A 25,012-nucleotide genomic window follows, 5' to 3' on the forward strand; every position below is an offset into this window, starting at 1 on the left:
GCAGCTGTGGATGTAAGTGGTGATGGAAATAGTCTGATGCTATAAAGAGCGATATTGCATAGGAACCTAGAATGTCAGGTCCATGAATCAAGGTAAATTGTAAGTGGTCAAACAGGAGATGGAAAGAGTGAACACTGACATTTTAGGAATCAGTGAACTAAAATAGACTGGAATGGGTGAATTTAACTCAGATGACCATTATATCTACTACTGTGGGCAGGAATCCCTTAGAAGAAATGGAATAGCCATCGTGGTCAACAAAAGAGTCCAAAATGTAGTACTTGGATGCAGTCTCAAAAATGGCAAAATGATCTCTGTTCATTTCCGAGGCAAACCATTCAGTATCACAGTAATCCAAGTCTATGCCCCAACCAGTAATGCTGAAGAAGCTGGAGTTGAACGGTTGTGTGAAAACCTACAAGATCTTCTATAACTAACACCCCAAAAAGAGGCCCTTTTCATTATAGGGGACTAGAATCCAAAAATAGGAAGTCAAGAGATAAATAGAATAACAAGCAAATTTGGCCTTGGAGTACAAAATGAAGCAGGGCAAAGGCTAACAGAATTAGCCTTTGAGAACTGCCAAGAGAATGCACTGGTCATAGCAAACACCCTCTTCCAACAAAACAAGAGAAGACTCTATACATGGATATCAATAGATGGTCAATGCCGAAATCAGATTGATTATTTGCTTTGAAGCCAAAGATGGAGAAGCTCTATACAGTCAGCAAAAACAAGACTGGGAGCTGACTATAGCTCAGATCATGAACTCCTTATTGCCAAATTCAGCCTTAAATTGAAGAAAGTAGGGAAAACCACTAGCCCATTCAGATATGACCTAAATCAAACCCTTTAGGAGTATACAGTGGAAGTGACAAATAGATTCAAGGGATTAGATCTGATAGACAGAGTTCCTGAAGAATTATGGACAGAGGTTTGTGATATTGTGTAGGAGGCCATGATCAAGACCACCCCCAAGAAAAAGAAATGTAAAAAGGCAAAATGGTTGTCTGAGGAGGCCTTACAAATAGCTGAGAAAAGAAGAGAAGCTAAAGGCAAATGAGAAAGGAAACATATACCCTTTGAATGCAGAGTTCCAAAGAATAGCAAGGAGAGATAAGAGAGCCTTCCTCAGTGATCAATGCAAAAAAATAGAGGAAACCCATGGTGGATTCATGTCAATGTATGGCAAAACCAATACAGAATTGTAAAGTAAAATAAAAAATAAATAAATTAATTAATTAAAAAAAAACAATAAATGGGAAAGACTAGAGATCTCCTCAAGAAAATTAGAGATACCAAGGGAACATTTCATGCAAAAATGGGTTCAATAAAGGACAGAAATGGTATGGACCTAACAGAAGCAGAAGATATTAAGAACGGGTGGCAAGAATACACAGGAAAACTATATAAAAAAGATCTTCATGACTGAGGTAACACTACAATGGTGTGATCCCTCACCTAGAGCCAGACATCCTAGAATGTGAAGCTAAGTGGGCCTTAGGAAGCATCACTATGAACAAAGCTAGTAGAGGTGATGAAATTCCAGTTGAGCTATTTCAAATCCTAAAAGATGATGCTGTGAAAGTGCTGCACTCAATATGCCAGCAAATTTGGAAAACTCAGCAGTGGCCTCAGGACTGGAAAAGGACAGTTTTCATTTCAATCCCAAAGAAAAGCCAAAGAATGTTCAAACTACTGCACAATTGCACTCATCTCACACGCTAGCAAAGTAATACACAAAATTCTCCAAGCCAGGCTTCAGAAATATGTGAACCGTGAACTCCCAGATGTTCAAGCTGGATTTAGAAAAGGAACCAGAGATCAAATTGCTAGCATCTGTTGGATCATTGAAAAAGCAAGAGAACTCCAGAAAAGCATCTACTTCTGTTTTATTGACTATGCCAAATCCTTTGACTGTGTGGATCACAATTAACTGGAAAATTCTTCAAGAGATGGGAATACCAGACCACCTGATGTGCTTCCTGAGAAATCTGTATGCAGGTGTCAAGAAGCCACAGTTAGAACTGGACATGGAACAACAGACTTGTTCCTAATTGGGAAAGGAGTACATCAAGGCTGTATATTGGCACCCTGCTTATTTAGCTTATATGCAGAACACATCATTCGAAATGCCCAGCTGGATGATGCACAAGCTGGAATTAAGATTGCTGGCAGAAATATCAATAACCTCAGATATGCAGATGATACCACCCTTATGGCAGAAAGTGAAGAACTAAAGAGCCTCTTGATGAAAGTGAAAGAGGAGAGTGAAAAAGTTGGCTTAAAGCTCAACAATCAGAAAACTAAGATCATGGCATCTGGTCCCATCACTTCATGGCAAGTAGATGGGGAAACAATGGAAACAGTGACAGACTTTATTTTGGGGGCTCCAAAATCATGGCAGATGGTGACTGCAGCCATGAAATTAAAAGGCACTTGCTCCTTGGAAGAAAAGCTATGACCAACCTACACAGCCTATTAAAAAGCAGAGACATTACTTTGACAACAAATGTCTGTCTAGTCAAAACTATGGTTTTTCCAGTGGTCATGTATGGATGTGAGAGTTGGACCATAAAGAAAACTGAGTGCCAAAGAACTGATGCTTTTGAACTGTGGTGCTGAAGAAGACTCTTGAGAGTTCCTTGGACTGAACGGAGATCAAATCAGTCAATCTTAAAGGAAATCAGTCCTGAATATTCATTGGAAGGACTGATGCTGAAGCTGAAGCTCCAATGCTTTGGTCACCTGTTGTGAAGAACTGACTCATTGGAAAAAACCCTGATGCTGGGAAAGATTGAAGGTAGGCGGAGAGGAGACAAGAGGATGAGATGGTTGGATGGCATCACCAACTTGATGGACATGAGTTTGAGTAAGTTCCGGGAGTTGGTGATGGACAGGGAAGACTGGCGTGCTGCATGCAGTCCATGGGGTCACAAAGAGCTGGACACAACTGAGCGACTAAACTGAACTGAGGAAGGTTGTGTTTCAGATGGTGGGGGAGTTGGTCTAGGCTGCAGCCGGGGTGCAAGTCAGCTCTTCATGTCCCGACTACAGGAGCAGCAGCCTCCTGGGTCATGCTTTTTTCAACGTGTCCCTCCGGAGTGTGAAAGTCTAAACCAAATCAGGAAAATACAGTGAAGTCTGCTCACATCATGTCCATTGATATCCCACTGGTCTAAGGAAACTATATGACTGACTCCAACACTGCTGAGACAGGGGAATAATTTGTGCCTGTTTCAGTGTAAGGAACTACAAAGACACAATGCAAAGGATGTGAAGAATTAGGAGGCTTGAAGCATTAGGAATAATGACCCTGTCTGCCACACTCTCACTGGGCTGGTACCTCACAACTGGGGTCAGGGTCCCTCTTGTCCCAACCACCAGTATGCCTAGCTGTAGAATTAGTAGGTCTTATAGTCTCTTTTGAATTTATAGTTTGTAGAAGAGACAAGGCCCCCACTGGTTTAGCATTTCTTACTGCTACAAAGAGAATTTCAGAGACTCTCCCTAGAGAGAGAGTGTGTGCTCAGAGTCTAAAAGCAAAGCCATGTGGAGTGATAGAATTTATAGCCAGTAAGGACTTCAGAAAGTTTTTCATGTGTGGGTTAAAGAAACTGGAGAAGACCTTATCAGTTCTCTAGTGTAGGGATTACAGGAGCCAGGGGCCAGACAGGTAACATAGAGGGGTGAATCAGACCGGTGGGGGCTGTAGAGAGCTGCCCTCCCCACTTGAAGCCATTCAAATTCAGAGACTTGAAGTATTTCATGGCCAAGCAGAGTACTTATGTGGGTCCCATTTGGCCAGTCCTTTTAACCCTAATTAATATCTAATGGCCCTCACCTGTAGGATCTTTCTCAGGATACACATTTCTCCCTCATCCCATATTTTGGCCCTTGTGTGAGCTGTAAAACCCCACAGAGGATTCTAACTGCCCCATCCCTGCCCAGCTAAGAACCGCTAATTCCATCCAGGCTTCTCATCCCATGTAGGCTCAGTGGGCTCAGGTGATGTGTCCAGCTTCACGCAGCTAGTCACAGCAGAGCCGAGGTTAGACCGCAAATCTCCACACCCCACTCAGTCTCCACGATGCTGCATTTACTCACAGCTATGGTGTCTTCTGTCTTCAACAGTGACCCCAGGATCTTCCTGTTGGCTGCCAAGGATTAAAACATGAATAATTAGTGATCCCAAGGAGTCCTGTGGGGCATGCGGCACATTACGCAGATAAATTGCAACGTTGTGTAGATGTAGGGACAGAACCTAAGGGAGCATAGAAAAGGGACCTGAGAACTTCCAGTCTTGCGTTCCATGAGTGTCAGCCACTCGAGGAGTGGAGACCAGACGGCAGTGGGAAGGGACATGGATTTATGCCACTCTCCCGCTGTCATCAGCAGAGCTGGTGATCCTCTACCCTTTAGAACATGGGACCTTGAAGAGATTTGTTTATTCATTTTCATTCATGTGAATGGGTTTAAGGTGAAGGTGAAAGTGAAAGTCGCTCAATCGTGTCCGACTCTTTGCAACCCCATGGACTATACAGTCCATGGAATTCTCCAGGCCAGAATATTGGAGTGGGGAGCCCTTCCCTTCTCCAGGGGATCTTCCCAACTCTGGGATCAAACCCAGGTCTCCTGCATTGTAGGCAGATTCTTTACCAGCTAAGCCACAAGGGAATGGATTTCAGGAGGGCAGGTCAAAGTCAATAGATTAGAGACAGAGAGAGAGATTTAAGTTCTGGAAGTAAAATTTTGCAAAGGACACTCACATTTATTCAAATAACTATTTAGCAGGACCTAATCTGTGTCACTCGGAGAAGGCAATGGCACCCCACTCCAGTACTCTTGCCTGGAAAATCCCATGGATGGAGGAGCCTGGTGGGCTGCAGTCCATGGGGTCGCACAGAGTCAGACACGACTGAGTGACTTCACTTTCACTTTTCACTTTCATGCATTGGAGAAGGAAATGGCAACCCACTCCAGTGTTCTTGCCTGGAGAATCCCAGGGATGGGGGAGCCTGGTGGGCTGCCGTCTATGGGGTCGCACAGAGTCGAATACGACCAAAGCGACTTAGCAGCAGCAGCAGCAGCAATTTGTGTCACTATTTGACACTGTCCTAGGTTCTAGGGATAAGCACTGAATAAGTCTTTACTTTCATGGTAATTATACTGCAGCAGGCAAGACAGACAAAAACCAAATGAAGAAACCAGACAGTTTCAAACAACCATGACTATATTCATGAAGATGTAAAACAGGGTGAGGCGATGACCAGTGACAGGGCTTGTGGGTGGGGAGGGGGCAAGCCACCCGCCCTCCAAGCCTGCTTTTAGACACACTCCAGTCTCATTGAGCCAAATCTGGCCAATAAATTCAGCTCCACAGCCATGTGAGTGGCAGGGCTGCTATTCCTGGACCATATGTCTGTACAGAGGGATTGGGGTTGAAAGGTCAGCTGGAAGCTCTGGTCCTGGCCAACTGGGTTGTGTGCAGAGGCTGAAGCCAAGTTTGGCTATGAGAGCTGTATTAAGCTTGCCAAGCACTGGTGGAGCTCAGCAGCCCCAGACACAGAGCCGCGTTTGGGGCTTGGTTTCTGGAGCCACGGGGTAGTGACACTTTGCCCAATTAACTGGGTGACACGGGGCACCCAGTGCCTTCAGAGTTAGCCACTGTGGGCCGGGCGTTCACCCCAGACAGACGGCTCCTATGCAGCCTGCCTTTCTTGCCCAGGACTGAGGCTGAGTGGAGTTCGTGTGGGAACATGTGTCTTCTGTGACCTGAATCTCGGGTGAGTGTGATTTAGGGGTAAGGGGAGCAGGGAGGTGCTTGGGGTGAGAGCAGGTGGGGTGTCCTGTTCTGTGCTCTGCCTTTCCGGTGTTTGAGCTTCTCTTTTTGCTCTTGTTGGATTTTCAGTCTTGAAAAGTAAAGAGAACTGAACAGATTACTCTGGAGGCAAGGACTGCGTAACCTTTTGCAAACCATCACTTTGAACTTATATTTATCTCGGTTCCTTTTTCTCTATTGTGGGATAACACACTTTGCCCTGATCACCCGACAGACATGTTTTGTATATATCAAACAAGATGTGGACTCAAGAAGTCCCTTCTTAAGTACTTATGATGCTCTGTGGCCATAAGGTGGTATTATTTTTACTATTATTATTATTACACCCAGGTGGCATATCAGGCACCAAGGTGATGAATGTTATATACCTACGTGATCATTAGTCCAAGTGTGTGTTCTTTGTTGTTGAAAGGTTCCAGAGAAGTTCATTTCAACAAGCATTTATTACACTAAGAACTGGAGATTTTAAAAATGTACGGGACTCAGTCCCTGGCCTGAGGAGGATCTAAGTGGAGTGAGCTGTTTCCCAAAACAACATGTATATAATTGAGGAGATATTTATGCAGCTTCTGAGAGATGATCTAGATTACATTTTCCAGTGTGTGTGTGTAATGCTGTATTTTTGTAAGTTTGTCTGTTGGCTGGACTCTGAAGCAGGACCTGCAAGTCTTTGGAAGGTCTCCACCTCATTTGCCTGTCCCAACCCTGCTGTCTAATCTGCGTTCTGTCACTGACAATTCCTGCCCGGGTAGTGATTGATAACTGAATTGTTGCCCTTTCAGATGCTTGCATTCTTACAGAGATTACTTTGATAATAAAAGCTACGAATGTGAGACTTCCCCAGTGATCTAGTGGTTAAGACTTTGCATTCCCACTGCAGGGAACACACGTTTGATCCCTGACTGGGGACATAAGATCTCACAGCTGTGTGGTGTGGCCAAAAATTAAAAAATAATAAGAATTTAGTAAAAATTTAAAAATGTTACAGCTAGAACAGATCTTGAAGACCATCTTGTTTAATGATCTTTAAAAAGCCATAAAGTCTTCAAGTGAAAGCATGTTTGGAAGTCATTGCACATTAAGTAAAAACAGGTCTGGTGAACTCGAGGTAGGAGGTGTGAAAACTTCTTACTCAACCTCCCCGCCCCCTGCCACACATATTCTCAGCTTGAAAACCACTGCTTTAGTCTGTGCATAAGTTAGTGGAGTCTCTGAGTGAAGTCATCCTGTCAAGATCACACAGCAAGGAAGTGGCAAGTCCAGGCTCTGCACTTTTTTCATGGTGAAGACCCTCACTTAACTGAAGATAAGCCACTCTAAGGACTCCACCCACTGGAAGAGGAGTGCCTGCCTGAATTCTGCCTGGCTGGCCACGTATCTGCCTTGAATGGAATAATTTGGGCTGAAAGCAGCTCAGAAATGTGGGATCTGACGTTTGGTGATGGCTCCAGGGCATGTAGGATGCAGTCGGTCCTTGGCTGAGAGTCTGCAAATGGAAGACAGGTCAGCCAAGTGTGTTTCTCTCCTTTTTCTCAGGAGCGGCCAGCTGCCTGGTAAATCCCAGCTCTGAAGTGCTCACTTCAGCAGCGCTGCTTCTAATGGAACAAGACAGCTGGAGCTGTGGGACTGGGACCAGGCAGCTAATGGGTTTGAGCTCTGGTGGCTGCCTTCAGTCTCATCTACCATTGCTCTTGGCCCCCACAAACCCCAAGCCAGCAAAGAGACGGACAGAGGAGAGGGTATCAACCCATGTGTCCCCTCCACTGCCTCCCACCACCATCCAGCCCAGGAAAAGGAAGGGTTTTGGAGAGGGGCTGCCAGGAGACAGTGACCAGATCCTAGTCTACGCCTCTGGCGGCTCATTGCCTGTGAGGTGGGGGCTGGAAGCAGCCAGAGCAGGGGCGGTCGCGGGCTCCTGCCACATAAGACAGACAAAGTGGGGAAGGAAGAATGACAAGCTGGGATCCAGAAGCCCAGGGTTCCAGCCCCAACATGTTAGATCTGGGAAGGTGCCTAACCTGCTACGCGGGAAACTGCCATAGCCTCGGGTGTCTCTCTTCTCTTCCTTGTTCTGCTGCCTCATACTTTAAGGACTTTTTTCCTTTGCTGGAAACCTCATGGCTCCTCATGGCCTCTCAGATTAAGTCCGCTTGCTTTCCCTGGGCAATCAAGCCTCGGGCTTGGTTACAGCTCACCTCTCAATCTTATCTCCCATCCATACACACAAATAGTTGGGTTTCTCTCCAGGTCTTTGTTGTCTAAACCTTTCACCCACTGGCTCATTCAAATACCATTCTTTTTTTAAACTTGTCAAGTCCCAGATCAAATGCTCCTTCCTTGGAGACATCTTCCCTAATCTTGCTTGTGATCTTTCTTTCCTAAATTATCCCAACCAGCTTTTTATCTCATTGATGGCCAGTTTCCTGAGGCAGTGCTTGCAACTTCTCTTTTGTATCCCAGTAGGACCTGTGAATGAATGAATAAATGAACCACTTTATGGCTCAGTTTCCTCAGCTGAAAAATAGGAAAACCTCATAGAGTTGTTGTGAGGATTAAAATAGTTAACTGGCTCTGAGCAAACTTTCCTTGGATGGTAGCACTGAGTAGCAAGAACAATAATTACTGTTCTGTGATCACTGCAGACTGGAGAAGGTGGAGCTGGTCCTACTGGAGATGGGAGTGGGAAAGGAAGGCAGGTGAGGGTCTCCTGAGCCCCAGGTGATACTGTCTTCCTCCTTATTCCCTTGGTCTTTCTTATCCATTTCAGGATATGCAGACAAAAGTCAGTTAGAGAGCTCTCTAAAATATTTCCTTTTCGTGGGATGGATCTAACTTTCCTTGAGATGCTCAGAATTCCTAGCACATAGCAGAATGTTGGTTCATAATAAACATTCAAAATCTGAATTAACCAGATTTTATTGGGATGATAAGAGCTCTAATTTATGGAACACCTACTGTGTACCAGGCATTGTGACAGGCATTTTACATTATCATCTCATCTAATCCTCCCAGTGACTCTGTAAGTTAGGTATTACTATGTTCATTTTACAGACAAGGAGACAGAAGGTCAAGGAAGATAAATAAGGAGGGATGTTGACCTGGGATCCAAGACTTCTTTGAAGTCATGCAGCTAATAAGGGTAGACGGGGAGTCAATCCCAGGGCTGTGTGATTTCAAAGCAAGTTTTCTCCTCTACATCAGTGTTTTGGAACCCTGGACTGCCATTAGCATTATCTGATCAACTTAAAGAAATGCCAGCACCAATGACCCTCAGATCATTTCTTGGTGTGAGACTTTGGAATTAAATTTTTTCCAAAGCTCCCAGGAGCACATTCGGCAACAAGAACCACTGTATTATACCAAAATAAAAAAATTACTGAACATAAATTCTAGATCTCTTGTCTTAGCTTTGTACAAAAAGGAGGGAGGAGGAAGGAGAGGGAGAATTCTCTCATCTCATATGTGTTTTCATTTCTCACACAAATTAATTTTTAAAAATTCCTGGTGACTTTGATTTCAAAGCAAGGCCCTGAACGCTATCTTTTCTTTTTTGCATCCTTTTACAGCATTTAATCCAGAACCTCTGCCCACCTCCTGCTCAATAAATATTTGTTTAGTGAATTGAAAAGATAGTAAATTTAGAAGGAACCTAACTCAGGCTCTGTTATATTTTATGTTTTATTGATCATTTCTTGTGTTTCAAAGGCCTTAAATAAAGAAGACAATCCTACCTTTGGTTCAGTTTGGAATTGCAGTCACTTCGGTTGGGCAGTGTGACTCAGAATTCATATAGACCATGCAGAAGTCAATGGGCCCTCCCTAAAACCCCCAGGCATTCACCGGGTGCGGCCACTGGGTACCTGAGCGCATGCGCACTCAGCATCACCTTTGTTTGCATTTACTTGGACGTGTTCTTAGTGTTTGTGTGTGTTCTGACTCCTCACTGAGATTGTGACCATTTTTGAGGAGTGAGAGACAGATCTAGGTTTTATATCTCCCTTCACAGTGTCTGAAATGTTGACCTGTACCCATGCTACAGAAATGCTGCTGATTGATGACGGACTTATGTGTATTTAACTTTTCTTTGATGAATAGAAAACAGGTAGCAGTGGCTTCTCAGTCATCTCCATTAGAGCACCAAGAGACATGGAGGTGGTGGTGGCGAGGAGCTAATGCTAACTTGTGCTAAGGGGTAAGGAAAGGCATCTCACAATGTTCCTTTTTTGAGCCATTCAGTTCTACCAATGCCCTACTGATCCCAGAGAGATAGCAACAAGTGATCTTGCAAAGAGATCTTAGCCCCAGGAATTGAACCCGGGTAACCTGGATGAAAACCAGGAATCCTAGCCAACCAGGGATTAGAGGCTAGAAGCAAAGTGGCCCTGGCTCTTTCCCCTGTTGGAAAGCAAGAATGTTTCATGGAGGCAAAAGCTGTAAAAATAGTTACAAAGTTTATTAGAGACACAGCGTAACATGTATGGGAGAGCACACAGAAAAACAGTTTATTTAAGACAAAAGTAAGGAAGAAATACACACCCAGAAAGAAAGAGTATGAGCAGCCTTTCTAAGTGAGGAGGAGCACAGTAAGTCTGAAGCTAGGCAGAAATACACACCTGGGGAAGAGTGTGGGCATCCTGAACGAGGAGCAGAGCAGTAAAGAGGTGATTTAAATCACTTATGCAGGACTGTCCTTCTGGGTCTTTGTGCGTGTGCTCAGATGCTCGGCCATGTCTGACTCTTTGCGACCCCATGGACTGTAGCCAGCTAGGCTCCTCTGTTCCAGGGATTCTTCTAGCAAGAATACTGGAGTGAGGTGCCACTTCCTCCTCCAGGAGATCTTCCTGACCCCGGGATTGAACCGACGTCTCTCCTGTCGCCTGCATTGGCAGGATGATTCTTCACAACTAGCGCCACCTGGGAAGCGTGTCTTTGTTTACACTGGCCAATTACCTTACTTTCTTCATATCTGACTGCTCCTAGGACGTTCCCCAAGATGTGTTCGCAACTTTGTGCTACGATGGATCCCACTGCAGAGGGCTGTTGGGCGCATGTTCACACTTTTCCTGGCATGCGGCCCATGGAGCCCCCTCCCTTTTTGACCCCAAGGAGCCTTCCCGCACATGTGCAGACAGGGAAGTCTTCCTTGATCTCAAGAGTGAGCACCTTACCTCTCTACTTTAGCAGAGTTCAGCTGTTGTCATAGCTTTGTCCTTGGAGCCTGGGTGAGAACAATGCTTGATTTCTACCCCACTTGACAAACACCAGCTGTCCAGCCTAGAGGCCCGTCTTTCTCTTACCGCGCTACAACTTGCTGGGTTGATGTCAGGTACTGGGAAGTGCTGCTCTTTATTTCCATGGAGGTTATTTTTTTCTTATAGACAAGTTCTAAAGTATGATCAGGGGCTTTTAAGCTAATTTTTAGTGCTACTGCAGTGATTGGGGCATTTGGCTTAGTGTCTTAAGTAGGCTCACTGAGATGACCACCACACATTGTCTCCTCATCCATTTTACTGCAAACATCTTAAGTGTGCATTTTACTTACCTTTGTACTACAGAGCCTGGCGTGGAGCCTGGCATAATGAGTGCTTGTGAATGTCTGTTGATTCTCTAAACAAATTGATTTGCATATTTTGCTTGGTTCTCTCAGAGTCTCAGTCTTTTGCCTGAGGGCCATATCTCCTCTTGGAGCACTGTTGAATAGGCAAGAGGTAGTTAATAAAAAATATAGAAATACACAGACTTGTCCTGAGAGTGCTGTTCAGTGTGGATTTCTAGCTCAAATAATACATGAGTAAAATGAGTTAAAGTTGAGAGCTCTGATGTAGATGTGTTGTGATTTTCAGTTTAGGTTTTGGCATTTAGAAATGACTTAGTTCCTCTATGTTACTCTTTTTCTCCCTTAAATTCACATTCTTCGTACGCAATTTTAGACACTCTGTACTTGGAAACTACTTCTTGAAATAGAACCTGCTTTTTTTTCCCCCAAGGAAGGCCTTGTTAGTTTCTGCCTTGGGGTTTGGGTTTACTCTGGCTCTGTGTTTTATTGTATCTTTTTTTTTTTTTTTTTTGAAGCTAAATGTGGTCAACAGTGTCAGCATTTCAGAGGACATCAAGCCCTTACCAGGGCTTCCTGGCATTGGACACATGAACTGCCCATCCACCAGCCCGGGGTCTCTGGTTAAGCACATCTGTGCCATCTGTGGGGACAGGTCCTCAGGTATGTACAGAGGCAGACACCCCTCCCAAGAGCCCCATGCAACGCAGGTCCCAGAGAAGACAACTGTTCTGCTTCCCACTTGGCTCCTTTGTACCCAATAAGAAAAAAAGAGTCCTTTACGGTGATCCAGGCTGGGGGCCAGGCTGTAAATTTCTGTCACTGCAGTCTTGATGAATTTAAAGCATGATTTCACTTTAGGTGGTTAGATTTATAGGAAACATTTCAGGAAGCTTCCCTGGAATTACTGTGTAGCATGTGTATCTGGGATAAAGAAATGGTTGTGATGAAAATAATATCTTAATGTATGAAATATGGGAGAACTAGAAAGTTATCAGTGAAAACTAAAAAAGTTATCTGTAATGTTTCCAACAAAGAGAAATCCTTTGATATTTTAGCAAATTTCCTCTACAACCTTCTAGGCTTTTAACATGTTTCCCTGGGTGGAAATTATTGTTTTCCCTGATTTTATTCTCTTTATCTTCTTCCACTTTTGCCCAAATCATTTCTTTCATGACTTCCTTCCCTATCTCTCCAAAATTCCTGCCCCTCTACTCCCCATCTCAACAATTTTGATGATAATTGAATCTCTGACTTGATGAAAGAGAAGATGAGGAAGATTTCTATGTCTGTCTATGATGGCTGACAATATTTTCTCTACTTTTTATTGCCGCTAAAGTCACTGCAAAATGTCACTCCATTGAAAGTTCCCAGTGCCTGGAGCTTAGCTACATGGCTAGTGTCTGCTTGTTCTCAAAAAGTTGTTCCCAAATTGGGCAGATTTGGCCATTGCCATAGCAACAGAATTCCAGCCACACCCTTGATAGAGAGTTTTTTTCTGCTATGGTTTAATTGAAGTTGGGCGGTTCATTTCTGTATGGGAGAACCATGGAAATGATAAGTTGGTCCCATGTTTCTTAATGACAAATACTTGAGAACTGAGAGCATTATTTGTTATTCTATGAGTTCAGTACATCGGTGCAGTCAGCTGATTAGACACAGACTAACTTCATCAAGCAGGCTATCTCTAGCCTCCATTGCACCTTCAAGTGGCTTCCTCTGAAATATAAGCTCCTGGGATCCAGATATGAACATTGGTTAGTTCTCAGGGACTTCAGATTCACCAGATTAGAAAGTCATATCAGGTCTATAGCTAAACTGCATCCCATGTCACACTCAAGAATCAGACACAAATTTGTTTTGCATAATTTGTCTCATATTGTTCAAGTCTCACAATTTCAACCAACTGAGCACAGCTGCCTGGTGTGTAGTATTGGGAAGATGTCTACCTAGAAAGACTCCTTTTTAAAAATATTTATTTCTTTGGTTGTGCGGGGTCTGGTCTTAATTGGGCATGTGGGATCCTTTTAGTTGTGGTATGCAGGATCTTTTTTAGTTGCAGCATAGGGAATCTAGCTCCCTGACCAGGTATTGAACCCGAGCCCCTTGCTTTTGGAGTAGAGTCGTAAGCCACCAGACCACCCAGGAAGTCCATGGTGACTGATTCTTGATGCCTGTGTGGTCCTGTGTGAGGTGGCTTTCCTGACACAAATTAGCCATCCTTGGCTAGGGTCATGGAAAACTGAATGTGTGGAACAGGTAAAAAGGGCAATGAAAGAAGTAGCAGATTATCCTGGATCAAGTAAAACCAGCTTCCGTCAAATCTTTATGTCACATCTCAAGATTACATGTCATGTTATGCCGTAAAGATCATATAACAGTTTATTCCTCTGATAGGCAATACTATTTGAAAAATTTATAAGTTAGCTTCTTGTACGTAGTTTATGATAAAGGATAATAGTTCGAAGAGAGATTCTTAAGTCCTCAGACTTCAGTTATGGAGAAATACGAGTGAAACTGAGGTTATTTCCCTGCTCGATAATACACAACAATCATAGATATTTTAATTTTTTATGAACACTAATGTCTTGAATGAAGGCAGAACATTTTGCTTAACTAAACATAAGAAATGACCTGTTAAATAAATGGAAGCAAAGTCTTAAGTCAGAACTGTTTTAATAACATTCCCTGGAATTAGTGATTCCAGAGAATTACTTCTAGAGGGTAGACACAAGAAAGGGCATATTTACTCTGCCTTGGTTTGGTTCCTGTCATCAAGCTTGCATTCTCCGCTAGTTATTCTTTGCTTTTGTTCCCAATGCCGAGGTGATGTGCTAGTTTTTCCGGGAAGAGCCAAGAGATTCTTTTGAATGAAAGACCCAGATAAACACAGGACCAACTTATGGAATGTCCTTCTCTCGTGGCCAGGAAAGCACTATGGTGTGTACAGTTGTGAAGGCTGCAAAGGGTTCTTCAAGAGAACCATAAGGAAAGACCTCATCTACACGTGTCGGGATAACAAAGACTGCCTCATTGACAAGCGTCAGCGCAATCGCTGTCAATACTGCCGCTATCAGAAGTGCCTGGTCATGGGCATGAAGAGGGAAGGTAAGGCTTCCCGCTGCCCTGCTCTCCACTCAGGGGAGAGAGCAGTTTGCATATACATAATGGAAGCAAGTGCAGTGGACATAGGGAAGAGTCCTGCTAGGCTGGACTGTGTGAACAAGTTTGAGGCAGAGGAGGGAATGACTTTGGCTGCCATGATTTCTCAAGTGCTGCAATTGAATGCCTCCGGCCCTGGTAAGTGTGTATCCCTAAGCAAAGCGAGCGGGAACATCTTCCTTCACCATTCTCACCTGTCCTGGACCTCAGATGACGGTCCAAACAGGACCCACTCTCTTCCTCTTCCAATATCCAGGCAGTGTTAGAGCTGAGGTCTCAGGGTGCTGGCCCCCCCATGGAGCATCAGACTGACCTTCTGGGCAGAGCTGACTCTCCCCTCTAATCCTCACCCTAGGAAAGTCGGCTGGTTTGATTAATCTCTCTGGGCTTTTATAACCTTGGTCTGCTATAAATCCTCTGAGATTGGTGTATTCCAAAGTCTTTGGGGATTATTGGCATTACCAATAATCAGACAGCCTTCTCATTCAGAGGGATCATCATTGTGTACTTTTAAAATGTTATGTCTTTCAAATTTACAGGGTAGGTTAGCTGGGTTGTCATAGGGAAAAAAAGTCTGAACATGCTTTCTGTTTATTTACAAGATCAAAACCTCTTTCTATTAAGTAACACAAATAAATCAAATCAAGAAGTTAATTAGCTAGTGAACTCAAGAGGTACAGGGTGTAAATGGTAAATCTTAATAGATTCAAGAGTCAAGAGCCTCTCAGAAATAGGAACAAGGCGTTTTTTTTGTCTCTCTCAGGTGACTCTTTATTCTTAAAGAACTTCTCTTCTATGAGGAGGGGGGAGGCTGGCTAAAAGGACCAGTGAATAAAGGGTTTGGACCCCTTATAGGAAAGAATCCTACCAGCAAGGAAAAAATGGCACTCTTAGAATGTTTGGGATGGAGGTGGCCCTTAAGAATAACTTAATAACCCTAACCATTCTGAAAGCGAAAGTGTTAGTCACTGACTTGTATCCAACTCTTTGAGACCCTATGGACTGTAACCCACCATGAAATTCTCCAGGCAAGAATACTGGTGTGGGTAGCCATTCCCTTCTCCAGGGGATCTTCCCAACACAGGGATTGGACCTGGGTCTCCTGCAATGCAGGCAGCTTCTTTACCTAACCATTCTATAGCTGAAGAAATAGACTTGGATTGGTGGAGTGAGTTTCCCAAGGTCCCACAGATAGGTGATAAACAGAAACTGGAACTTCTTACTTCCAGCTCAGAGCTCATCTCACATCTCTTCTCCTACCAGGGCAAGAAGGAACTATGGAACTAAGGATGGAATCTCACTCTGATATCTATCAAGAATCTCAAATTGACAGACCCAAACCTGCCCTCTCAACCTGTTCATCATATGGTTCTCCCCATTTTAGGAAGTAGCCATTTTTCAGCTACTCAGATCAAAAGCCATTTAACACCTCTTTTTTTTTTTTTTTATGCACCACATTCAATGGGTGAGGAAATCTTGTCTCTTTCTCAAAATATGTTAAGAATCTTTCCTTGTCTCATCATTTTTACTGTTATTGCCAAGCCACTGTTTTTTTGTTTGTTTTTTTGTAGTAATACAAATAGCCTCCTAAGAAGTTTGCCTGCCTCCATCTTTATCTTCCTTCAGTCTCTCCTTATCAAAGCAGCCAGAGTGAGTCTTTGAACAAGTGGGTCAGGTGAAGCCTTTCTTTTACCAAAACACTCTAGTGGCTTCACTTCTTACTTAGAAAAAAGGCAGAATCCTGGTTATGACTTCAAGTCTGTACATGGTCTGGCTACCCCCGTCTTTCTGCTCTAGCCTCAGGGCTTTACACTTACTATTCTGTCTGCTCAGACTGCCCTCTCCCGGGTGTCTGTGTGGCTCATTTCTCCTTCATATCTTCACTTGTCAACTTCTTAAAGTTTTGCCTGACTACACTGACTCAGATCACATCAACCACCCTTAATACTTCCCAGTTTATTCCCTACAGCATTTATTACTATCTGACACATATTTAAATTTTGTCTACTGCCTGGCTCCAAAAAGGCAGGGGTATTTTTCTTGCCTCCCTACCCCCGACTGCTGTAACACCAGGGACTAGCACATGATAGATATTTAGGAAATATTTGTTGAGAGAATGAATGAGTGGTTTAAACTAAATATTGGAGTCAGATGCTTTAGTAATTCAGGTGCTTCTAAATGATTCATTTGCTCAGTCATTCATTCATTCATCATGTATTAACTGGGTGTCTACTTTATGTTTGTGTCATACTTGCTGTAGAAGCATCAATGATTTTCTAGACTGGAACATGTGATGTGAAAAACCAGATGGTAGAGACTGTCTTCTCTTCACCAGGATAGAATTGATAACTCACTCTTTGTAGCTTCCACCACTGTGATAAGTCAAAAAATTAAATTAATGACCCCAAAGTGTGTCTCTCATAAGCATAGAGTGTGATTGCTACTAACTGAGAATCACCTATATTCGATTCTGTTGCTTCACAGTCTAATTCTGTCTCTCAAAACTCAACCTAAATATTTCTGGCTCAATTAGGGTCAGAGTGGTTCATGGAGCAAACTATGGGAAATATGATTCTTTATTTTAAAAAAGTAAGTCAAACAGGGACATGTGGATTATAACAGCCTGGGCTGTCCTTTTTCTAAAAAAAAATTATTTCTTTTAATTGGAGGATAATTACTTTCCAATATTGTGATGGTTTTTGCCATACATCAGCATGAATTGGCCATAGGTATACATGTGTCCCCCCATCCTGAACCCTCTTCCCACCTCCCTCCCCACCCTGTTCCTCTGTGTTATCCAAGAGCACTGACTTTGGATGCCCTGTTTCATGCATCAAACTTGCACTGACCATCTGTTATGTTTCAATGCTGTTCTCTCAAAGCATTCCACGCTCTTCCCCCACTGAGTCCCAAAGTCTGTTCTTTATGTCTGTGTCTCCTTTGCTGCCTGCCTGTAGGATCGTTGGTACCATCTTTCTAGATTCCATATATGTACGTTAATATATGGTATTTGTCCTTTCCTTTCTGACTTACTCTGTATAATAGGCTCTAGATTCTTTTAAACCTAGTATTCTGATTCATTATTAGAAAATTGGGTCCAGTTTTGGTTCCTGAATTAAAAAAAATAATGTGGTGAAACAAGAGTGATGAAAAGCTGAATCATTAAAAATTAGGAGTGGAAAAGGGCTGTTTGGGAAGTTACTAAAGGAATTCATACTATTTACCCTGACAGAGAGAAGGCAAAGAAATGAATCAGTTCCTCATCTCACTATGTGAAATGTCACTTTTTAAAAGTGACTGGACAGTCTTCCCTTTGCCACTATCATTTCTGGTCTTTGTTTGCAAAATTTATGGCTCAGTTCATACACCTTCTTGTGGATAACAATAATAAAATTCTGGAACAGATAACTGAATGATACTATGGAATTTATATTACTAGAGAGTTGGACAGATAGAAAGAGATAAAACTGAGGTGGGCTCAGAATTCACCTGTCTGGGATCAGGGTACATGTTGGGGTGAAGCTGAAATGGACATTTGCTGTTGTCTGATGTAACACATTTATTTTCTGAAAGAAGAAGCGGAAGTTCTGAGAGGCTAGAGTCTTGCCTAAGCTTACATAGCAAGCTAATGGCAGAGCTGCTGTAGGACTGGGACCCTCTGGCATCCAGGCCACCAAACAATCAGGGTTCTGGGGTAGTCTGTTTCCACAATTTGGGGTCATATGATATAGTTTGGGTAGTAAGAGAATGGATTATTTTGAGGCAGTTTAGGCAGCATTTGATATCTCTGTGGGTTTATTAATCCAACCAGCCTACAGCTTTGGAGGTAGTAAAGAGGGGTTAGAGATAGGCTCAGACTGCCAGCCTAGGTCTATCTACAATGCTGACTTCATCATTTTCTAGCTCTGTGACCTTAGGCAGGTCACCTAACTTCTCTGTGGTTGATAGCTCTTCAGAGGGTTAAATGACATAATCTATGAAAAATGTTAAGCACAGTTCTGACACAGAGAAAAAGCTTGATAAATTTTGGCTATTTTAGTGCATCTCAATAGATATATGTTGGACTAAAGAATAATCCTGTTTTAGATCCCACTGTCCCCTAAATGTAGCCTGATATACGGAGTAGCAGTAGCTCAAAATGTCTGTCCATAGAGAATTTCCTCCAGCCAGAGATACTGGACTCCTATTGACGACAGTAAGATTCATGGCACAAAAAAAGAGAAATGAATAGAAAAAGATCACTCAATTAATGACAGAATTGGAATTAGGATCTAATTCCCTGAAGCCAAGGTTATTTTCTTTGAAGCTTGAAAGTTATTTTCCTTGAGAGTTACAAATCTATAGAAGAAATCAATTGAGGACCACAAAAGGAACTTATATTGCTTTCCCCATCTTTTCAAATTAAGACAAATAGAAGCCCATTAACCTATCTTAAAAAATTAATACAAGAAGCATTCAACTTTTTAACCAGCAAATCCAACTGAATATAAAAACACACATGAGAGTTTCTGTATGTTGTCAGTGAATGAGGGCTAACAGAATGGATAGAAAGAAAGGATGAGGGAAAAGAGAAACAAGGAGAGAGAGGACGAGGTCCAAAGAGGGGATGGAGAAAGGACCAGGGCAGAGTCCAAGAGTGTGAAGAGAGACCAAGGGGAGGGAAAACGCTGCTTTTTTAACTTTTAAATTATTACTTCATTTAATCTTCAGAAAACGATCTAGGTTAAGTGCTACAAGCCGCACCTTATATATCGGGAGGCTGAGGCTTTGTAGGCTGAGTAACATGTCTGATGCTACTAGCTAGGAAATGGTCAGGCCCATTTTGAGAAAGATTTGACTCCAAGTACATGATTTTTGCTCTTCTGCTATTTTCTCGTCTTTGTTCTCTTTCTCTCCTGTTTCTTCTTTTTCTTAATCCCTTGCTTCAGACTCTCTTCCTTTTCTTCCTTTACTCCTTCCTTCCTACCCTCCTTCCCTCTCAACCCCTGAGTATTATTCTCATCTTGAGGCTTCCCAGTGCGTCTCTATTTGAGACTGTATCAGCTGTGTCTGTGAGGCAGACTCTTTTCTGACCTACTTTGACAGATCGATAATATCCCTTGAGTGACAAACTAAATGTCCAGCAGCCTGTCCCAGTTCATTCTGCAGCCTCTGTAGCTCCTTCTGCCTTCAGAGAGTAGGAGGTGCCTGGGAAAGTGGATGATGGGGAGGGAAGGAGAGGCAATGAGACGAAGTCTCTGATGGAGTAATTATCACTGAGGTCCTGCTTAGCCACTGTTTAGAGTATACTTTTCTTGATTCTTGGGATTTAAAAAGATGTGTGCTAATATTGAATTCTGTTTATTGCTACTGGGAATAAGATGAAAACTAAAGCTTTTGAGAGAATTGAAACTAACCTCATAGAGACTGTCCTCCCAATGAAGAGGACAGAATTGGGAAATATTGGCTGATATTCTCATGCACAGACCTAGAAGGTTCTAGATGAAAACCCTAAGTTTGGGGAGTCTGAGAAAATTCCAGCCTCCCCCTCTGCCTGTGTACCCTTCCTCACCCTCTAAATCATCTACTGATTCTGAAATGTCATCTAGGTGACATTCCTCCACCCTTCTGCTTACTAAATGCCCGCATGGCTCCCTAAAGATCTTCCCTGACAAGTCAGATCAGGTGATGTTGTGTTCAGGCTGGTGCTCTAGGGGCAGACCTAATGGGACGTGAATGCCAGGGATGATGCATAGGATCTGACAGAGGGAGTTTTTAGAGTAATATGCTTGTTACTTAACTATTGCGTGCTCATAGTTTATTAGAGGTAGCAGGTGGAGAAAGGACGTGGCACACTGCATGCAAGGAGACAGTGGTTCATTTAAAGAAAGGGCAAAGTTGGAGGTGATTAAAGCTTAAAATGAATACTTCTTAGAGAGGTCATCATTATGAACTGGAAAGAATATGGACTAAAAAGCCCACAGTTCTGCACAGGCATAAGCAAACACTCTGCTTTCTTGTTAAAAGCACAATGTCCTGATTCACTACCATGATGGCGCCCATTTTACAGATGAGCAAATGGAGGCTTAGGGAGGTAACTAAATTTCCCACTGTTGTCCTGGGCACATGGTGACCCCTGCACATCCTTGTCGCTGCCAGCTGTGCAGGAAGAAAGGCAGAGAAGCCGGGAGCGGGCTGAGAGTGAGGCAGAGTGTGCCAACAGCAGCCACGAGGATATGCCCGTGGAGAGGATTCTGGAAGCCGAACTTGCTGTCGAACCCAAGACAGAATCCTATGGTGACATGAACACGGAGAATTCGGTAGGTGGCCTTAGCTCTCCATCCAGCTGCCATATCTTAGATGGGGCTAAACATGGGCAAGGGACACGTGTCAGTCTTAGACTATGTCCCTTCAGATTACTTTGTTCTTTTTTCAGACTAATGACCCTGTCACCAATATATGCCACGCTGCTGATAAGCAGCTTTTTACTCTCGTTGAATGGGCCAAGCGTATTCCCCACTTCTCTGACCTCACCTTGGAGGACCAGGTCATTCTGCTCCGGGCAGGTAAGTGATACTAAGGATCCTTTTTTCTTGGGACAAGCACTTGGGTTGCCATTTTGCCCTTGGGATTCTAAAACAAATGACCTGATGGAGTTGAACCCATCCAAGCTGGTGCATCTTGTTGAGACAGGATTACCCTATGTGAGATTGTTCTTTTTTATATTATTTACAATCTCTTAAATTTAGATGGCCCTCTCCCAAACTTTTCGTTCCCAAACAAAACAATTTGTTAATGGAAGAATAAGACTTTTTCTTTTTTGATATTTAATTTTTTTTTTACACAATGAAATTTGTATTAGTTTATACATGCATTTTATTATCAGAGAAAAAAAACTTTTAAACACACACATAAAAATTCAAAAAGAGGAAAGTTAGTAAGAAGCAGAGACTTTTCTGTCCATTGGGTTTTTTAAACTGCTTCCTAGAATCCTTAGAGTGACCAGGAAAGAACTATTTTTCCATGCAAATTTTACATAGCCTTTATAATTTGCATTTAATTTTTGAAGAGAGTTAAATAGTTTTTACTGAAGACAATCTGAAGCTCTGCCCCATTATTATTATGAAATTGGAAAATAGAGATATTTCATTTCACAGATGAACTAAGGGAAGCCAAAGATTTTGCTCAGACTGGTGCTAGATGGATTCCAGGGTCCCTTCCTATTTTAATATTCTACGTGTTGTAACCTCTCTCGCCTCCCATTTCTGGGACACTGCAGTTGACATATGCCAAATCTCCTCTTTGTCACGGAGCCAGGAGAGAAATTTCATGAAGATTGGCTGAGCCTTGGAAGCCAGTGCACTCATTTCATTCCTATCAAATAATGAGCGATCCCTGAGTGTCGATGGAAAGCTTCATGCCATGCTGGGTGATACTAGACAATGCCAAAGAAATAAAACTAGGTTATCAGGTCCTGGGGGCAGAGACTGCAAGGTATGCTTGCTTTATCCACCACGGTGGCTAACATAGTGACTATTACCTGTTAAGTGTTCAATCCATGTCTGTTGATGGACTGGGGAATAAAGAGTCCTTGTTCTCAAGCTGCCATTCTAGGCAGCATAGGGGGAGACTGAGGGATGGGCATAGCCTCACGTCAGGAGACCCCAGTCTTATCATTTGTTTCTTCAGTAATTAGCAGTATTGTCTGGAACTGGATTTCTGATTCTGTTTTTATTCCAAAGGATAATAATACATGCCTTGGATGACTATCCATGAAGCGAGAGTGTGGTCAGGTTTCCCTTATCCTTGCAGGGTGGAATGAGCTGCTGATCGCCTCCTTTTCCCACCGCTCGGTTTCTGTGCAGGATGGCATCCTTCTGGCCACGGGATTACACGTCCACCGAAGTAGTGCCCACAGCGCTGGGGTTGGCTCCATCTTTGACAGGTGGCTCTCTTCTGCTTCCAGCATGTGTGTGTGTGTGTATTCGTGTGTGCATGTGTGTGTTTAGAATGGCTAGCTCAAGCAGCTGTACATATATGGCTGGAAGCAGAGACCATTAAGCACATGAAAGCATAAACCTGGGAAATGAGAAAGTGACTAAAAGAAATGTTGATTCAAGGAGACAGAGCCAGTCAGAGGCCAACAGAGTTACTGGCAGATGAAAACCTATGGGTTTCCAAGGAAGAGACGGTGTTACTAACATCACCTAGTAAGACTGGCTTCCTTTGTGGCTCAATCGGTAAAGAATCTGCCAGCAATGCAGGAGACATGGGTTCAATCCCTGGGTCAGGAACATCCCTTGAAGAAGGAAATGGCAATCCACTCCAGTAGTCTTGCCTGGAGAATCCCATGGACACAGGACCCTGGTGGGCTACAGTCTCTGGAGTTGGACATGACTGAATGAGTAGGGGTGGGGAGTTTGAACTGCTTATCCGAGAGGGCTGGGACAGGAATGAAGGCTTAGAATCTGACTTTAGGAGTCCAGGAAAGATGAGCTAGGCTTTTTGCTGGACCCTCCATCTCTCTGGGGCAAGCCTGCTGAGGGAGCAATGGCCTCAGTCTGGGATTCTGTGCCCTCAGGGAAATTAAGCCAGGTGATTTAAGGAGATGAGAAATGAGTAGAGGTGAATGACTTGGGGTGACAGGATGGAGACGCACTAGGAAAGGGAAAGGTGAGCTTGAAGATGGGCTCTACCCAGTGCTGGGGACCTGTGGCCCCTTTCCAACCCCAACAGAAACGGTCTTCCAGGGCCATATGCATGTCGATCTAAGACGTCTCTGCTCCTTCCCTGCCTTTTCCCACAACATGTTCCGCCCGTGGTCTTCAGAGGACTTAGTCCTCTTGATGGTGCCTGGAGATTTCTACTGTGTCGGTGAACACCATCCTCTGCTGTGCTATTCCAAAAAAGCAGGGCCCTCGCCCTGCTTTGCCTGTTGCACTTCTACCAATTTCCAAAACCTCTAGGCTGCTTTTCCAGCCCCCTCTCTGAGTTCCCTGCCTCCTCCTGGGACTCTGATTATGTCGGTCACTGCCTTGGTGTTGTTGCTATGTGCTGTCTCTGTGTCTGTTGCTTTGATTAAACTGTGAGCTCCTTGAGATCAGGGACTGCTCCTGATTCATCTCTGTGCCCCTAGTACCTGGCCCATTGACTGGAAAACATGGGCGGGGTGGGTACATAATAAATACTGATTGCATTCATTTTATCAGCCTTTGGTCTGGTGCTCGTGATTTTCTCATTACCTGTCATTGTTTCCTGTGAACAGAGTTCTGACTGAGCTGGTCTCCAAAATGAAGGACATGCAGATGGATAAGTCAGAGCTGGGGTGCCTGCGAGCCATCGTGCTGTTTAACCCAGGTGACAGCGTCTTGCTTAGCCGTCCTCCCTGGTCAGCCCCCGGCGCTCTGATGTTATTTGGCCCTCTAGCTCGGCTGAGACAGAGAGGGGAGAAGGCAGGGCCAGGAGACCTGTCCGTGGGGAGGACAGAGTTGCCTCTGCATGGCCTCTGCTCCCTGAGCCATCTTGAAAAGTGTCTCAAACGGGCGTGGAGTGTGCACGCTGGGGGTCAGTGGGGAAGGTGGGAGATGATAGAGGCCTAGGATAGCAAAGGAGGGTTCTCCGGGGGAGACAGAAACTAGTGAGTAAATAAGTGCTTCCGTCTTCCTTCCCTCGGGGACAATTCTGCGGCACATTCCACATGCCTCCTTAAAGGGTCCCTGTGAGACTGAGTCCCGGCTGCCCATGGCCATGCTCAGTCCAGTCATGTGCTCTTGGGTTGCCTTTTCTTCCTTCCCTGCTTTTTCTTTTCCAGTCCCTCCCTCCTCTTTTCTTGGTCACTGCCTCAAGTAAACTGCTTCCATGCAAGACAAAAAAAACGGTAGTCAGGTTCTGCATATATTTTTTGGCAGAACTTATGGGATTTTGCTGATAGATCGTACCTAGGATAAGAAAGAGAGGCATTAAATATTTTTGTTTTCCTGAACAATTGGAAAACAGTTTTCATTGACGGAAGCGGAGGTTCTAAGGGTGGGCGACTAGGAAGCAGGTCTTTGGACATGAAACTCTGAGATGGATGTAGATGTCCAAGAGTGGCTGTCCAGGAAGCAATTATTCATGTGACTCTGGAGTTCAGAGGAGAGGCAGGGCCAGAGATGTACATTTGCGAGCTGTCAGCCTATACCTAGCGTGGAAAGCTCTGAGGCTGGTGCGAACTCATCCAGGGAGTAAGCAGAAGCAGAGCAGAGGGCTGAGGACCGGGTCCTGGGGCATGGCCACATTTGGAAGTTGTGGAGAAAAGGAAGAAACAGCAGAGGTGCCTGTGAGGGAGCAGTGGGTGAGACAGGGAAGAACCAGAGAATGATGTCCTGGGGTCTCAAGGAGGAAAAGCATTGCAAAGAGGAGCAAGAGCTCAGCCTTCACCAGAGGCTGCCATGGGTCAGGAAAGATGAGCATTCAGAATTACATAGTGACTGATG

At 43.9% G+C, this 25,012-nt stretch overlaps 1 protein-coding gene across 3 annotated transcripts in view; it reads left to right on the forward strand.

Moving 5' to 3' along the window:
- Positions 1 to 25,012, forward strand: part of RXRG (retinoid X receptor gamma) — a 49,866-nt gene that overhangs the window by 18,589 nt on the left and 6,265 nt on the right. For 2 of the 3 annotated variants that reach the window (XM_040229970.1, XM_040229971.1), the window contains exons 3-8: positions 11,915 to 12,059; positions 14,325 to 14,504; positions 20,697 to 20,857; positions 20,974 to 21,103; positions 22,350 to 22,482; positions 23,803 to 23,894. In XM_040229970.1, coding sequence (XP_040085904.1) covers positions 11,915 to 12,059; positions 14,325 to 14,504; positions 20,697 to 20,857; positions 20,974 to 21,103; positions 22,350 to 22,482; positions 23,803 to 23,894 — 841 coding nt within the window. Of the gene's footprint in view, positions 1 to 5,640; positions 5,787 to 11,914; positions 12,060 to 14,324; positions 14,505 to 20,696; positions 20,858 to 20,973; positions 21,104 to 22,349; positions 22,483 to 23,802; positions 23,895 to 25,012 lie in introns of those variants that run through there. The other variant, XM_040229972.1, reaches the window with a different exon arrangement.

The sequence above is a fragment of the Oryx dammah genome, unplaced genomic scaffold (genome assembly GCF_014754425.2).
Source record: "Oryx dammah isolate SB20612 unplaced genomic scaffold, SCBI_Odam_1.1 HiC_scaffold_28, whole genome shotgun sequence".
Lineage (NCBI taxonomy): Eukaryota > Metazoa > Chordata > Mammalia > Artiodactyla > Bovidae > Oryx > Oryx dammah.